Source organism: Lithobates pipiens, unplaced genomic scaffold (genome assembly GCF_037356315.1).
Source record: "Lithobates pipiens isolate NorthernLeopardFrog02 unplaced genomic scaffold, aLitPip1_a1.2 Scaffold_30, whole genome shotgun sequence".
Classification (NCBI taxonomy): domain Eukaryota; kingdom Metazoa; phylum Chordata; class Amphibia; order Anura; family Ranidae; genus Lithobates; species Lithobates pipiens.
The window spans coordinates 33,960,638-33,977,554 of NW_027507791.1; the positions used below are offsets into that span (position 1 = coordinate 33,960,638).

Below are 16,917 nucleotides of genomic sequence, written 5' to 3' on the forward strand. Positions count from 1 at the left end.
ATGTACAAAGATTTTTTGTCTGAATATTCTCATCTGAGAATTGATCGGTGTGGTCAGCATAAGGGCTCGGTACTCACCTGTGCAGTTTTTGCTTTTGATCTGTTTTGATTTTTGTGCACCTGATTTTACTGCAATTTGCATTTTTTTGGGCAGATTAAAATAAACACAAATTGCTGCAAAAACACATTACAGGGGGCAGGGGGACATGACATGGGGCACAGCACATGACAGGACATTACATGGTGCAGGGGACATGACAGGGGATAATACATGGGGTAGGGGACATCACATGGGGTAGGGGACATTACATGGGACATTACATGGGGTAGGGGACATTAAATGGGGCAGGGGACATTACATGGCGCACAGCACATGACAGGACATTACATGGTGCAGAGGACATGACATGGGGCATTACATGGGACAGGGGACATCGCATGGGGTAGGGGACATTACATAGGGTAGGGGACAGACTGTTGGGCACATTGTGGGGGGACACTTCAGCGCTTGTTTCATATCTCCTCCAGTGGCGCTCTGTTCCCCCTCCGCCCCTCCTCCTCCTATCCTGTCCCCCCCCCAGATAATGTCACTTACAAGCACTGGGGAAGGACAGGAGGGGAGGAGGAGGAGGGGGAACAGCGCACTACAGCCAATAGGGTGCCAGCCACTTCTCTGCCTATCTCTGCCTGTGTCTGCGATCCTTCTGTCAGCTGCGGAGCCCCTGGGGACCTTCCGCGGAGCCCCTGGATGAGAAGCACTGATCTAGACTCTATTGGATGCCGAGTCTCTAAATCCCATGAGAGATGAACCTGTACCTGAGGAATCCGTCTTCTGCCATTACCCCCAACATAAACACTCAGAGGGCACCTTCACACTGGGGGAGGGGCGGGTGTTAGCAGTAAAGCATCGTTGTTTTTAGCGGTGCTTCGTCGACCTTTTTTGCAGCACTCTTCAGCCACTAGTGGGGCACTTTTAACCCCCGCTAACGGACAAAAAGGGTTATAAGTGGGCAGGGGTGCTGTAGGAATGGTATATACCCCGCTCCTACAGCGCCTCAAAGATGCTGCTTGCAGGATTTTTCGAGTGTCCTGCCAGCGCACCGCTCCAGTGTGAGAGCCCTCGGGATTTCTCACTGCAATGAGAGGAGAGGAGCTTTGCTATAGTGACTGTAAAGCTCCTCAGTGTGTAAGTAACCTTAGTGATGTGATGAGCACCACTTTACACCTTGGAGAACAGCCAGTCCCCTCCACCAGCGCTCTCCCCAGTCTAGGCTCCTTAGGGGCTCCTAAGACCACCAAGGCCTTTCCAGTGCATCTTCTGGTTGCAGTCTTCCTTTATGGAGAATGGGGAAATCCTGACAAGCTCATTGTGACTCCCAAGCAACCTGCCATCCTTGTAACTGTTTGAGAGTTTGTTAAAAAGTGGTGCCCTCCATGGAGTCAGCAGTGTGACCCGTCACTTGGAGTATCTGGATCTAATCCTAGACACGGCCCAAGCCAGAGTATTTCTTCCTCAGGGGAATCTTCAATCTCTTCTCCCAGACCGGGACTCTTCAGTCCAGGAGACTTTTATGAGGGCCTCACCCATAAGTGCAGCGAGATCTCTTCTAACTATGAGGTGTAAATGTGTGATAGGAGTTCTCATTGTCCTTAGTGGTGATTGGTGGTTGAAGAATTTTGGATTGCACCGGATGTTTCACTTTTACACTATAACTATACAAATCACTAATTGTGTTATGTGTTTATATTCATCACCTGCAGTTTTACAGAAGGTTATTAACCACTTCAGCCCCGGAAGATTTGGTTGCTCAATGACCGGACCATTTGTTTGCGATCCGGCACTTCAATTTAACTGACAATTGCGCGGTCGTGCAACATTGTATCCAAACAAAAGTTATGTCATCTTTCCCACAAATAGAGCTTTCATTTGGTGGTATTTCATTGCCTCTGTGGTTTGTATATATGCTTTTTATATGTTCTTTCTATTAATTATCAGTGAAATAGTCTCAATCCCATTGTTATATATTCACTTAGAAGAAATGTTGTGATGAGGAATCTCACTTTTATTGTTATATATTCACATTTATATTGTGTGAATGTTATATACTAGAGCTGCAGTCTTCCATATTGTACTATTGGATGTATATCGGTCTTCCTGCTGGTTTCTGGTTCTCACTATCAGGCCTCATGCACACCGGATGATTTTGCTCCTAGGGGTGGCATTTTTTCCTGCCTCTAATCTCCCCCATGTTATCCTATGTGTCCATTCACACAGAAACTATTAGAGGAGTTTAGTGACCGGAGAGTTTAGAGGCAGAAAAATCATCTCCGGTGTGTCCAGGAGCAGCAGAGTTTTGTCATAGAAACACTTGATGAGTGTAAACGCATGTAAATGTGTCTAAACTCCTGGTAATGATAGGCGAGTTCAGCACCTGAGTCTTCATTTATTTCAATGGACATAATAAATGATTTATTCTGCCAATGACAGGAAAATGCCCAAATGCTTGACACAGGTAAATGCTGCTCAATACATGACATACATTTACAATCTTAAGGATTTTTTGGCTAAAATGCTGCCAGGAGGACGACTTCTAGGAGAGATGAGAAAACATCCAGTGTGCCCGAGGCCTTGGAGATGACACATTTTATTTTGTTTTTAATTCAGATATTTCATTTCTTTATTTTATATCCAACTTTAACCACTTGCTGACCATGCTATAGCTGAATGAATAGTGAATGCTAGTTCTGGGAGGCCGTCATATGACAGCTCCCCCATGGTTCCCCTTAAAATCCATACCAGACCTAAGGGCCTGTATGCTCCCGGAGGGGGAACCCATGCCAGTTTTTTATTTAAAATTTGGTGTGGAGTTCCCTCTCGAGAGCTGATTATTCTGTGAGAGGTGACATTGTCGCCTCAATATAGATGGAGATCCGACTTGGGGGCGACTTCCATTGAAATCAATGGGTACCAGTCACCTAGAAGTCAGATAGAAGTAGTACAGGAACCTTTTCTGAAGTCGGAGTGACTTCAGTAGTGTGCATTAAGACGGCTCTCGTTCACTTACTTTTTTTACATGTAGCGCGACTTGAGGTGACTTGAAGTCAGATCCAAAGTTGCCCCTGTGTGAATGGGGTCTGAGTGTCTCAAGAAATGAGATAGGCCCTCAGTACATCAGGTGTGATTCATTTTCAGTGATCGGCACCAATGAAGACTCTATAACCTTCACAAAGACCAAATAATATCCACTGAATTGGGTTATTTTTTACCAAAGATATGGAGCAGGATTCATTTTTGTAAAAATGTATTAAGAAAATTACTAATTTGCAAAATTGTATAACAGAAATGAAGAAAAATGCATTTTGTTACAAAATGTTTGGTCTTTTTTTATTTATAGTGCAAAAAATAGAAACCCAGTGCTGATTAAATATTGCCAAAAGAAAACTCAATTTGTGTGGGGAAAAAGGCAAAAAATGTCCTATGGGTACAATATTGTATGACTGAGTAATTGTCATTCAAAGTGTGAGCAGTGAAAGCTGAAAATTGGCCTGGGCAGGAAGGGGGTGAAAGTGCCTGGTGGGAGAGGGTTAAATAAATTGGTGATATGTAGAGACAAACATGATATAAAATATTTCTCCATTATTATTATTTGATTTATCTAGTTTGGACAGAACAGTCCAGGATTGGATATTTATAGACAATCTGTAGAAGAAGAGAAGAATGTTACCAGAAGAAAATGAATTTTTCCCCCAGGAATAGGGATGAGCTTTGAGTGCGACTCGAACATTGCCTGTTCACCAAACAGGGAACAATTTGGGGTGTTCGCAGCAAATTTGAAAAACCGGGAACACCCTGTACAAGTCTATGGGAGAAATCTAAAGTGCTAATTTTAAAGGCTAATATGCAAGATACAAATATACAGGTTTCTGTTACATTAGAGGGGACGGGGTCACCCACACCTCATTGGGGAAGCCTGGCTTCCCCACTTGCATCAGAGGGTGGTTGGGTCAGATGATGGGTGGCCCCGCCCTCCTCATATAACAAATGTCAGGCTGCCGGGATCCCGCAGTGTCTCCACTAGTGGAGACAGAGGAAGGATGGATGGACTGCGCTACGCTGGACGGAGAGATCACCCATCGGTGGACCCCGGAGAGATGATCATCCGTCATTGGATAGCAAGAGTGGATTACCACCGCTGGAATCTTTTTTTTTTAATCTTTTTTATTTTTAATAAAGGACTTTTTCAAAGGTGTGTTTGTCTTTAACATTCTTTTACACTTTCTTTGTGAAATGGTAGGGGTACTTTTGTACCCCCTTTCCATTACCATTTCAAACAGGGGGTGGGATCTGGGGGTCCCCTTGTTAAAGGGGGCTTCTAGATTCTGATAAGCCCGCAGACCCCCACAACCACTGGCCAGGGTTGTGGGGATGAGGCCCTTGTCCTCATCAACATGGGGACAAGGTGCTTTGAGGGGTCTGTGACCCCCAAAGCATCATCCCAATGTTGAGGCCATCTGGTACGGTTCAGGAGGGGGGGCACTCTCTCATCCCCCCTCTTTTCCTGCGGCCTGCCAGGTTGCGTGCTCGGATAAAGGGTCTGGTATGGATTTTTAGGGGGAACTCCATGCCATGTTTTTTAAAATTTGGCATGGAATTCTCCTTAAAATTCATACCAGACCCTTTGGTATGGATATTTAGGGGGAACCCCACGTCATTTAAAAAAAAAAAAATTGACACGGGGTTCCCCTTAATATCCATACCAGACCTGAAGGGCCTGGTAATTGAATTTGGGGGAACCCCATGCTTTTTTGTTTTTATCAATGACTTTTCTGTATTATGGGGAGCCGACAATTCATTAGCCGCGAGTGATTTTAAATGACTTTTTCTCCCTTCGTCTTTCAGGACAGCGCCTGGAGAAAGCGCAGCTCCACCCACTTTCCCAGGAAACACTGCAGATCGCTTTAAAGACCGGACACTTCCACCATGGCCTCAGTTGTAGTGTTTCCTCCGGCCATGGTGGAAGCGCTGCAGGGAACCAAGGGGTGCTGCGCTCTCTCCAGGTGGGGAGGGTTGGAGGCATGCCACTGTTGCGCGGTGTGTACAGACCTGGCCCAGCTTCCTCCCTTCATGCGCGGGGGTCGCTTCGGTGCCCGCCTCTCCTTCATACCCAGGGGGGTCAGGCTGTGGAGGTTCCTCCTTCCTTTAGACCGGTGGCTGGGTCTGGTACGCGGCCGAGATTCATATCTCGCGCCGTTCGTCAGGCTCATGCCTTCCGGGTCCGGATGGCGAGTGCGTCATTTCCGGCCGGGGGCGGAACTTTCGACAGCGCGACGCAGCTTCCGGTTCCGGCCGCTGGAACGCAGGGAGAGGGGGGCCGGTCTCCTCAGGCTGACATCACTTCCGGGAGGCACGGAATTCAAAAGATAAAGCACCTAGACGCCATTCGATCCTTGCTGAAGATGGAGGAGGATCAATCGGCGGTGGCAGGAGCAGGAGCCACAATTGTCAGCCAGGCTCAGGTAAGCAGAGACAGTGGTCTCTGTCATTACTGTTAGAGCTTTGTCTGTTTTTTCCCTTCCTGTCTTGGGGAAGCCTGCAGCATTGTTTTTCCTAGAAATGTTATATAGGAATAATGCTTTCAATGTTTGTTTAGTGAATCTGTGGGGGGATTCACTGGCTGAAGAGCAAATAGAATGTGAAATCTGTTAAAATCTGTTCTATTTGGCAGCATATTTTCCTGTGCTACTTGTGTTTTGTAACTCAGGTTTTGGCGTCTTTTTTCTTGGTATATTTCAGAAAGCAAAAGAAAAGACCAAACATGTGTCCCCTCCTAGCAAGAGGAGGTGCCCATCATGTAGGAATGTTTTAAAAGATTCTTGGACTAAGGTGTTATGCAGGTCATGCATAAGCGACTTGGTCAAAGAAGAAGCAGCCTCCAGTACCCCTGTGTCTCAGCAGGGAGAGCTACTAAGTTCTTTCAGGAAAGAATTATCTGACACCTTTGAATCTTTCCGGTCTTATTTAGACAGACGCCCAACTGCGGGCGGTAGCTCAGCGCCCCATTCTCGCTCCTCAGCATCTGCATCCAGGGGGGGCAGTGACTCGGAGGAGGAGGAGGAGCACGCTACATCCTCTATCTCAGAGGAGGAGGCAGAGGAAGCAAGGGAGGCTTCCGCTTCTTCATCCCGGTACAAGTTATCCTTGGAGGAGGTGGATGACTTACTGAAAAATATCCACACGACTCTAAATATCACAGAGGATAAGGCCCAACTGTCACTACATGACAAGATGTTTCAGGGTTTGGGCGAGGTGAAACGCAGAGTTTTCCCTGTGCATAAGTTTCTATCCGAAACTGTCAAAAAGGAATGGAGAGACCCCAAGAGGCCTCCTTTCTTTTCTAGGTCTCTCAAGCGCAGGTTCCCTTTTGAGGAGGATAGCTCACAGGTGTGGAACAAGAAACCTAAGCTTGACGCAGCCTTTTCCCAGGTCTCACGGAATACGGATCTTGCGTTCGAGGACATGGGTATCCTCAAGGATCCCATGGACAAAAGAGCTGATTCCCTGCTAAGGAAAGCCTGGGACTCAACGTTAGCAAACCTCAAGCCAGCAATGGCTTCAACGGTAGTAGCCAGAAATTTGGAGCACTGGCTAGAACAGCTAAAGGATCATATTGAGGCAGGTACACCTAGAAAGGACCTGCTCGATACTTTGCCTGTTCTTTTAAAGGCAGTAGGGTATATGGCGGATGCCTCGGCAGAGTCAATTAAAATGTCAGCCAGGTCCTCAGCCCTTATAATCTCAGCCCGTAGGGCCTTATGGGTTAAGACATGGGCAGGAGATACTGCCTCAAAAGCCAAGTTATGTGGTCTTCCGTTCGAGGGTGACTTGGTGTTCGGCCCTGACCTCGAAGCCATTCTGGATAGAACGGCTGACAAAAAGAAGGGTTTTCCTCCTAAAAAGAAGGTGATTCCCCAGAGCACAAAATTTTTTCGTGCTTTTCGAAAAGCCTCTGAGACCAAGGAGACAGGATATAGGAGGCCCTGGAAGCCTCAGAGGGGGAAGGGGCAAGTCGGGAGTGTTATTCCGCCCCCCTACCCCGACCCCAAAAAACCAGTGACAGTCTTCCAGCTGTGGGAGGGAGGTTACAGGCCTTCCTTCCGCAGTGGAAGTCAGTGAGGGACAGTCTGTTTATCCTCGGTATAATAGAAAAGGGTTACAGACTGGAATTCGATCACTCCCCTCCCGCAAGGTTTTACGTAATCCAGGCTCCTCAGGACTCAGAAAAGTCTGTAGCCATGATCTCTATTCTGGGGGAACTGATGTAGCAAAAAGTGATCATGTACGTTCCCCCCGAGGAGATAGGGTTGGGCTGTTACTCACACATTTTTCTTGTAAGAAAACCATCGGGCAAATTCAGATTGACCTGTTTAAGATCTTCAGATTCAGGATCAATCAAATACAAAAGATTCAGGATGGACACCATCTTCTCAGTAAAGAGTCTTCTGATGCCAAACTGTTTTATGGCGTCCATAGACTTAAGAGATGCATATCTCCATGTGCCCATGGCCATAGCTTCACAGAGGTATCTGAGGTTTGCACTCAGGACGGGAGGCTCGGTGATACATCTCCAGTTCAGAGCGCTCCCGTTCGGTCTATCCTCATCCCCAAGGATATTTACCAAGATCGTAGCAGAGGCCCTAGCCCCCCTCAGGGTAGAAGGTATATCAATCGTTCCATACTTGGACGACCTTCTAATCTTTGCCAATACAAAACATCTATTGGAGAAGGACCTGGGGAGAACATTAAGACACCTAGAGGGCCTCGGATGGCTGATAAACAGGGAAAAATCAAGCATGGTTGCATCCCAGTTGATAAAGTTCCTGGGGTACACCATCGACTCCAGGCAGGAAAGGATTTTTCTACCTGTAGAGAAGATAGAAAAGGTCCAGAGTGCTGTGAAGAGGACCCAGACAAACCTGCCTATCTCGGTCAGGGCAGCCATGTCTGTGTTGGGCCTCCTCACATCATCCATTCCCGCAGTACAGTGGGCACGCTTGCATGCAAGGGAGCTCCAACAGGCAATTTTGACGAATTGGTCCTACGGGGACTCCCTGGAGAAGCAATTCAGGATGCCCCCTCAGGTCCAGAGAAAACTCTGGTGGTGGAGGGATCACTCAAATCTGGACAAGGGTCTACTTTGGTGTTTTCCGGTAGACCTGAGGCTGACTACGGACGCAAGCTCCTGGGGGTGGGGTGCCCACCTGCAAGGGCAGATGGCCCAGGGGAGCTGGACAGTCAGGGAGTCCAGGAGATCCTCCAACTGGAGGGAACTCAGGGCCATTCTGCTCAGCCTATGGGCCTTCGAGGGAGTGGTTCAGGGACTCCATGTCCAGATTCTTTCCGACAACGCCACAGCCGTATCCTATATAACAAGGCAGGGGGGCACAAGGAGCAGGGTGCTGCTATCCTTGGCCAGCCAGATTCTGTCATGGGCAGAGGGCAACCTGAGGTCCATATCAGCAGTACACCTCAAAGGGGACCTGAATGTGGTAGCGGATTTTCTGAGCAGGGAAAAAGTTCGGGAATCAGAATGGAGTCTGAACCACGAAGTTTTTCAAGATCTGACAGTAAGATGGGGTCTGCCTCAGATAGACCTATTTGCGTCACAAAGCAACACCAAGGTGAGGGCCTTCTTCTCTTTAAACAGACAGGATCAGGCAAGCGGACTCGATGCCCTAGCACAACCGTGGGATTTCCGCCTGTGCTACGCTTTTCCCCCCTTTCAATTGATCCCTATGGTGCTAAAGAAATTGCAGGGGGAATCCACGAGTCTAATCTTAGTGGCCCCCTTCTGGCCCAAAAGGTCATGGTTTGCTACCATACAGAGGATGGCGGTGGGACCCCACTGGGTTCTTCCGCTTCGAAGGGATCTCCTAACCCAGGGACCTCTTCAGCATCCGAACATCGGGCAACTCAAGTTGGCCGGGTGGTTACTGAGGAGCAAATTTTAAAGAGAAAAGGGTTATCTGATAAGTTAGTCACAACCCTCCTAGCAAGTAGAAAAGATACTACTAGGGCAATTTATTTTAAAACGTGGAAGCGTTTTAACTCCTGGTGCCTATCAAAGGGATTCCCTCCCCAGGAGATTTTTTCAGTTCTTGAATTTCTCCATGAGGGCATGGAACTAGGGTTGGCAGCCAGTACCCTAAAGACACAGGTGGCTGCCTTATCGGTTTTCCTTGAGAGGCGATTATCTCAAGAACCGCTTGTTATTAGATTTTTTAAAGCTCTGGCCAGAGCTAGGCCCGTACCATTTAAGTTTTTCCCTAAATGGGACCTGTCCTTGGTTTTACGGGCATTGACAAGGGAACCTTTTGAACCCCCAGTAGCAGCGACTCTCAGGTTGTGGTCGCTTAAGTTAGTCCTTTTAATGGCCATAACATCTGCTAGAAGAGTAAGCGAATTACAGGCCCTATCAATAGTGGAGCCTTTCTGTTGCATATTCCCGGACAGGGTTGTTCTTAAAACTGACCCGGGCTTCCTTCCAAAGGTTTCAACAGCCTTCCATAGGACGCAAGAGATAATCCTACCTACCTTTTGTCCTTCACCTGCAAGCGCTAAAGAGAAATCTTTCCATACCCTAGATGTGAGGAGGTGTCTATTACACTATCTAGAGATCACAAGTGAGTTTAGGAAGTCAAACTCCCTTTTCATAGCGTTCTCAGGTCCACGGAAGGGCTATAGTGTGTCCAAAAATACTATAGCTAGGTGGCTACGAATGGCTATTAGGGAGGCCTATAGTGTATCCGGGTTGAACCCCCCGCAGGGGTTGTCGCCCATTCTACTAGGGCAGTAGCAACTTCCTGGGCGGAAAGAGCAGGGGCCTCTCCGAACCGAATCTGTAAAGTGGCTACGTGGACAAGCTTCGCCACCTTCACCCGCCACTACAGGTTGGACCTGCTCTCAGCTTCAGACCAGACGTTTGGCAGAAAGGTTCTGCAGGCGGTGGTCCCTCCCTAGAGTAAGTACTCTCTTATCATCTCCAGGTGCTGTCCTGAAAGACAAAGGGAGAAAAACCCTAGTTAGACTTACCGGTAACGGTATTTCTACGAGTCTTTCAGGACAGCGCCGATGAACCACCCTATATTGTGTTTGATAAATGTGGTGTTATTGCTATGTTTCTGCTTATTTAATTTCAGCATGGTGGAGGTACTCTATGAACAACTGAGGCCATGGTGGAAGTGTCCGGTCTTTAAAGCGATCTGCAGTGTTTCCTGGGAAAGTGGGTGGAGCTGCGCTCTCTCCAGGCGCTGTCTTGAAAGACTCGTAGAAATACCGTTACCGGTAAGTCTAACTAGGGTTTTTTTCCTGCAGAAATTACACTTTGTGCAGGGATAGTTCTAAGCACGGGAAACATGCGCCCCTTCACAGGCATACTATAGACACCCCCCAGGTACGAAATTTAAAGGAATATTACACTTTTATGGTTTCACTTTAAGCATTATTAAAATCACTGCTCCTGAAAAAACTGCCCTTTTTAAAACTTTTTTTGCACTGATCCATATCCCCTGGGGCAGGACCCGGGTCCCCAAACACTTTTTAGGACAATAACTTGCATCTTAGCCTTTAAAAATAGCACTTTCGATTTTGAACGTTCGAAGTTTAGGTCTGTTGCGAACAAAACCGGGGGGGTGTTCGGCTAATCCTTACTCAGGAATGAATTTAACTATTCCCTGCATGAATGGAACTCATTTCTCTTTATTGGAATCATTAATATTAGATGACTTTATAAAAGACGATCGATCATCTACACTATTGGAGGATTTCTCTTTTTTTGGACCCCAATTACTAAATGTGACATGAGAAGTGGATGAGGTGGTGTGATCCATTCATCATTCCTGTATGGGGATTGGACCATACACACTCACACTGACCAATAGGCTTTCACCTCCAACCTTCTGCTAAGTCTTGGATTCAGTTGTGGGGATTCACTTTGATGGTCACAGAAGTCTCACTCATGTTGTGGAAACTTCATTGACTAAAAGTGGCACCATTGTACTTTGGGATTCCCTTTGAACATCATGGTGGAGGATTTGATCTTATGGTGTGGAGAAGATTTTATTATTACCATTCTTTATTTGGATCCTTTTTGAAAATTTGTACTAATATTGCTGCACTAATTTTATATATGCTGATTATAAATTCTCTTCATTAGTTATCAGTAAAATAGTCTCCATACCATTGTTATATATACACTTATAGGGAGTTTGGGTTGAAGAGTCTCACTTTTATTGTTATATTTTCACATTTATATTGTGTGAATGTTATATACTAGTGCTGCAGTCTTCTATATTATACTAGATGTACGTATTTATCGGCGTATAACACGCACATTCATTTTAAGAAGGAAGTTGCAGGAAAAAAACTTACATTTTAAATAAGGAACTTTGAAGCAAAATAAAGGTCAGTGCCCATCTGCAGCCTGATCGATGCCCATCTGCAGCCTAGAGGGGACAGGGAAGGGGGCGGGACGAGCGTCAACAGATTACATACAGTGAGAATCTCCTATGATAGACAGAACAGTGGTCCAATGGTGGCACAGGAGACGGGACTTCCTATTACAGAGGCCACCAAGTAAATAGGAGATTCTCACCGTATGTAATCTGACGGCTCTCGTCCCACCCCCTCCCTGTCCCCTCCGAGGCATCTAAAATTGAAGTATTGGCGTATAACACGCACACACTATTTGCACCTGATTTTCATGGTGAAAAGGTGAGTCTTATACGCCAATCAATACAGTAATAATTCCACCAATAGCGATCAGATGTAACAATTCCATTCACTACAAAAATATACTTTCATACATGTGAGGAAGGGCAGATCTCCTGCAGCCTATTCACAGCTACTTCCATCTATATAACTTATAATATGCAAAAACAAACAAACATGAAGAGCAACAAAGTTATCTTAAAAAATTGAAACATCAAGAGAAAAATGATAAAGGTAAAAAAGCGGATTTCCTTCAAGCCATTTACCACTACTTCCATCTCCAATCACCATACAATGACTTGTGCAGTATCAGAAATAAGAAGTCCCAGAGATTTATCCAGATGGTTTAAATAAATGCTAATCAATTGTGACCTCTTTGCAGCAACTTCAATCCACCTCCACCACACCAGTGAGCAAACAGGTCACTTACCAAAAGGTTTGTCCCCACAAGCAAGGCCCAGACACACTTGTTTATATCCTTCCAGCAGCGCCACTCCACTCAAGCCGGCTTCCGATGAGAACAGACTGTGCCACAGAATGTCAGACCTCCAGGTAAGATCTCCAATATCACCCGAGGTATCCAGACAATGGCCGCAATCACATTACATAGAAAAGAAAAAGCCTCTATAGTGCATAATCCTTAAATATATATAGAATCACAGATTGTACACTTCCATCCTATACACGAGTATACACAGAACTCAGAGCACACACCGCTCCGGACTGCAGCCGTGTATGACGGAGTCCAGGCAGTGACATGGAGGCTTTTTCCTTTCTATGTAATGTGATGGTGGCCATTGTCTGGACACCTCGGGTGATATGGTATTTTTGCACATTATATGATATATAGACTGAAGTAGCTTGTTGTGAATAGGTTGCAGGAGATCTGCCCTTTCCCACATGTATGAAAGTGCATTTTTGTAGTGAATTGAATTGTTATTATTGATCACTATTGGTGGAGTTATCACATCTACAATAGAAGTGTTGGTATTCGGACACATTGTAGGTTGCAGATTTCTCATTTGTCTCATCACACATTGGGGGTTATTTACGAAAGGCAAATCCACTTTGCACTACAAGTACACTTGAAATTGCACTGAAAGTGCACTTGGAAGTGCAATTGCTGTAAATCTGAGGGGAAGCTCTGCTGATTTTGTCATCCAATCATGTGCAAGCTAAAATGCTGTATTTTATTTTCCTTGCATGTCCCCCTCAAATCTACAGCGACTGCAACTTCCAAGTGCACTTGTAGTGCCAAGGGGATTTGCCTTTCGTAAATAACCCCCATTGTGTCACTAAGTGTAGGGCTCTATACATAGAATTATATTATACTATTTGTACTTCTATATCAGACTTCCTGCTGGCGGCTGGTTTTCATTCATTAGATTTTCACAAAGTTGTTCATGTTTTTTAGTGCAAATATTTCATTTTTATATCCAGCTTTAGAGAACTGTCTGATATTGGTGATATAAAGAGACAACCAGGAGATGAAATATATCTCCATTATTATTTGATTCATGTAGTTTAGACATACACTATATTACCAAAAGTATTGGGACACCTGCCTTTACAAGCACATGAACTTTGCTGGCATCCCAGTTTTAAGCCTTTTACACATTATCAGATTTTATGACGACCGTTCATCCGTTTTTTTGTGACATGCTAGTCTCATATGGAAAGTGAAGAGGTTACTCACCATACGAAAATTCTCATCTGACAGAATACAACTTCAGAAGTGATGTAATGTGTTGAATAGTTTTGTATGTATTCTTTCATTTCTGAGTTCACGTACGATAAAAATTTTATAGTTTGCACATCCAGCTTTGTCAGACAAAAATCTAAATCGGCTATCAAATGCACAATACTAATGACCCAAAAGTCGTCAGATCATTTGGACAAAATTTTACTTCTGATTTTCGTATCATGTGTATGGGCCTTTAGTCCGGAGGGTTCAATATTGAGTTGGCCCACCCTTTGCAGCTATAACAGCTTCTTTTCTGGGAAGACCGGCCACAAGGTTTAGGAGGGTGTCTATGGGAATGTTTGACCATTCTTACAGAAGTGCATTTGGGAGATCATGCACTGATGTTGGATGAGAAGGCCTGGCTTGCAGTCTCCACTCAAATTCATGCTAAAGGTGTTCTATATTGGGTTGAGGTCAGGACTCTGTGCAGACCAGTCAAGTTCCTCCACCCCAAACTCGCTCATCTATGTCTTTATATACCTTGCTTTGTGCACTGCCCCAAATCATTTGGTGAAGGGGGATTATGGTGTGGGGTTGTTTTTCAAGGGTTGGGCTTGGCCCCTTAGTTCCAGTAAAGGGAACTCTTAAGATGTCAGCATACCAAGACAATTTGGAAAATGTCATGCTCCCAACTTTGTGGGAACAGTTTGGGGGTGGCCCCTTCCTATTTCAACATGACTGTGCACCAGTGCCAAAGGCAAGGTCCATAAAAACATGGATGAGTGAGTTTGGGGTAGAGGAACTTGATTAGCCTGCACAGAGTCCTGATCTCAACCTGATAGAACACCTTTGGGATGAGTTAGTGCAGAGGCTGCAAGCCAAGCCTTCTCATCCAACATCAGTGCCTGACCTAACAAATGTGCTTCTGGGAGAATGGTCAAACAGTCCCATAGACACACTCCTAAACTTTGCGGACAGCCTTCCCAGAAGAGCTGAAGCTGTTATAGCTGCAAAGGATGGGCCAACTCAATATTGAACCATACGGACAAAGACTTGGATGCCATTAAAGTTCATGTGCGTGTACAGGTGGGTGTCCCAATACTTTTGGTAATATAGTGTAACAGTCCAGGATTGGATATTTTGGCTCCATGCACACTGGCTTAAAAAAATTTGCTGCTACTACAGGAGTTTTGTGTTCTGCCTGTAGAAGCAGCTCCATGTTCTCCTATGACTCCATACACATTGGGACGATTACAGACATATTTTGACCTCAACATTTAGAGACAGGAAAAAAACTCTTCTGCTTCGTGTTTCTGATTGGAGCTTTCTGGGAGAAAAAATGCAAAACTCTCCTAAACTCGTCTAAACTTTGTACAATAAACTCTCTATATGAAAGTTTTTTCTGCCAAGGGAACTGACTTTTTTAAGCCCAGTGTGCATGGAGCCTTATGGAGTCTAAAGATGGAATTTGATGACATTCTCATATTTCTATATTATTTATGTGGTTTAGATATAAAACTGTCCCAGAATATTATTGTCTCAGTCAGTCCTGTTATACTCACAGTAATATCTCTATCCGGCTTGTTGTCAGAGCTTCCATCAGATCCCTGAAATGAGGACCCTCCAGATTGTTCCCAGACAGGATCAGTCTCCTCAGTGTCTGGTTATTTCTTATCCCAGATGCCAGGTGGGGGCAGGAACTGTCTGTCAGGTGAGTATAGGACAATCTGTAGAAGAAGAGAAGAATGTTACCAGAAGAAAATGAATTTCTCCCCAGGAATGAATGTAACTATTCTCTACATGAATGGAACTCATTTCTCTCATCTCTCTTTAATCATTTATATGAGATCACTTTATAAAAAACTATCGATCATCTACACTATTGGAGGATTTCTCTTTTTGTGGACCCCAATTACTAAATGTGACATGAGAAGTGGATGAGGTGGTGGGATCCATTCATTATTCCTGTATGGGGATTGGACCATACACACTCACACTGACCTCTGGGCTTTAACCTCCAACCTTCTGCTAAGTCTTGGATTCAGTTGTGGGGATTCACTTTGATGGTCACAGAAGTCTCACTCATGTTGCGGAAACTTCATTGACTAAAAGTGACACCATTGTTTTCATATAAATGTACTCACCGAAGGCCAAGATGCTAAGAGTGGTCGCTGTTGCGACTCGGCGCAGACCACACCTGAAGGTGGCACAGAGGGTGGTTGCACCAAGATGCACAAGCTACCAGTAGGGCAGTCACTTGCTAGTAGATCAGCAGGTAGCTTGAGCAGAGCTGAAAGGTGATGTCCCGTGGGAAGCTCCAGTAGCAATGGTAGCAAGTCTGTAAGGCAAAGGCAGAATCCAGGAGGCAGGCCAGGGGTCCAACACAGTCCAGATCAGAAGACAACAAGTACCAGGGACGCTGAGACAGAAGGATAATCCAAAGACAAGCCAGGGGTCAAACACAGGAGATAGCAGGTAAGTCCAGATGCAGGCTGAGGGTCAAACACATTCAGGAAGTGGGAGTCCAAGGTCAAGCCAGAGGTCAGGTCAGGAGAAGATCAGCGAGGTCGATGAGGCAATCCGGGTCATAACGGGTAATACAGATCACAAGAGCAGATGTGGGAATCACAGGAAGCTGAAGACGAACCAGCAGTGTGTTTGGATGACCTCACTTCCTTTATAGGTCAGCGAGGGGTCACATCCTGTGTGTGTGCTCGTGCGCTTTAGCGCATTCCTATTGTGCATAACTGTGCGCCATAGCGCCTTACCCGTGTGCATCTTATGACAATTGTACTTTGGGATTTCCTTTGAACATCATGGTGGAGGATTTGATCTTATGGTGTGGAGAAGATTTTATTATTAACGTTCTTTATTTGGACATTTTTTGAAAATTTGTACTAATATTGCTGCACTAATTTTATATATGCTGATTATAAATTCTCTTCATTAGTTATCAGTGAAATAGTCTCCATACCATTGTTATATATACACTTATAGAGAGTTTTGTGATGAGGAGTAGTGATGGACGAACTTCCGACGGGACGTTTCGCGAACGCGGCCGATTCGCGGCCGATTCGCCGTTCGCAGCGGGCCCCATTGACTTCAATGGGAGGCGAACTTCGCAAACCTATAGGTCAAATTTGCAGCCACAAAATAATTATTAGCTGTGAAAACATATTCCCACCACATAGCCAATGACATAACACATGTATGAGGTTCTGGGATCGACAACTACAAGCATTCTTTTTTTATATGGGAAATTGTTGTGACAATTCAGGACTGTGGAGCGCATGAAGGCAATGGAGGAGACAGAAGGTCAGGGACCAGGGTAGGCAAAGAAGAGGGTGCAGGAGATGATCACTAGCAGCGTGACATACAGCAATGACACCTGCACCGTGATAGAGAGCACTGACATCAGCAGCGTGACATAAAGCACTCACACCAGCACCGAGATATACAGCACTGAC

At 45.4% G+C, this 16,917-nt stretch overlaps 1 protein-coding gene across 1 annotated transcript in view; it reads right to left on the bottom strand.

Annotated features, from left to right (window-relative positions):
- Positions 1 to 16,917, bottom strand: part of LOC143942156 (uncharacterized) — a 1,285,630-nt gene that overhangs the window by 631,857 nt on the left and 636,856 nt on the right. Inside the window, exon 14 of the mRNA XM_077463417.1 lies at positions 15,013 to 15,177. Within this exon, the coding sequence (XP_077319543.1) occupies positions 15,013 to 15,177 (165 nt within the window). The remainder of the gene's footprint in view (positions 1 to 15,012; positions 15,178 to 16,917) is intronic.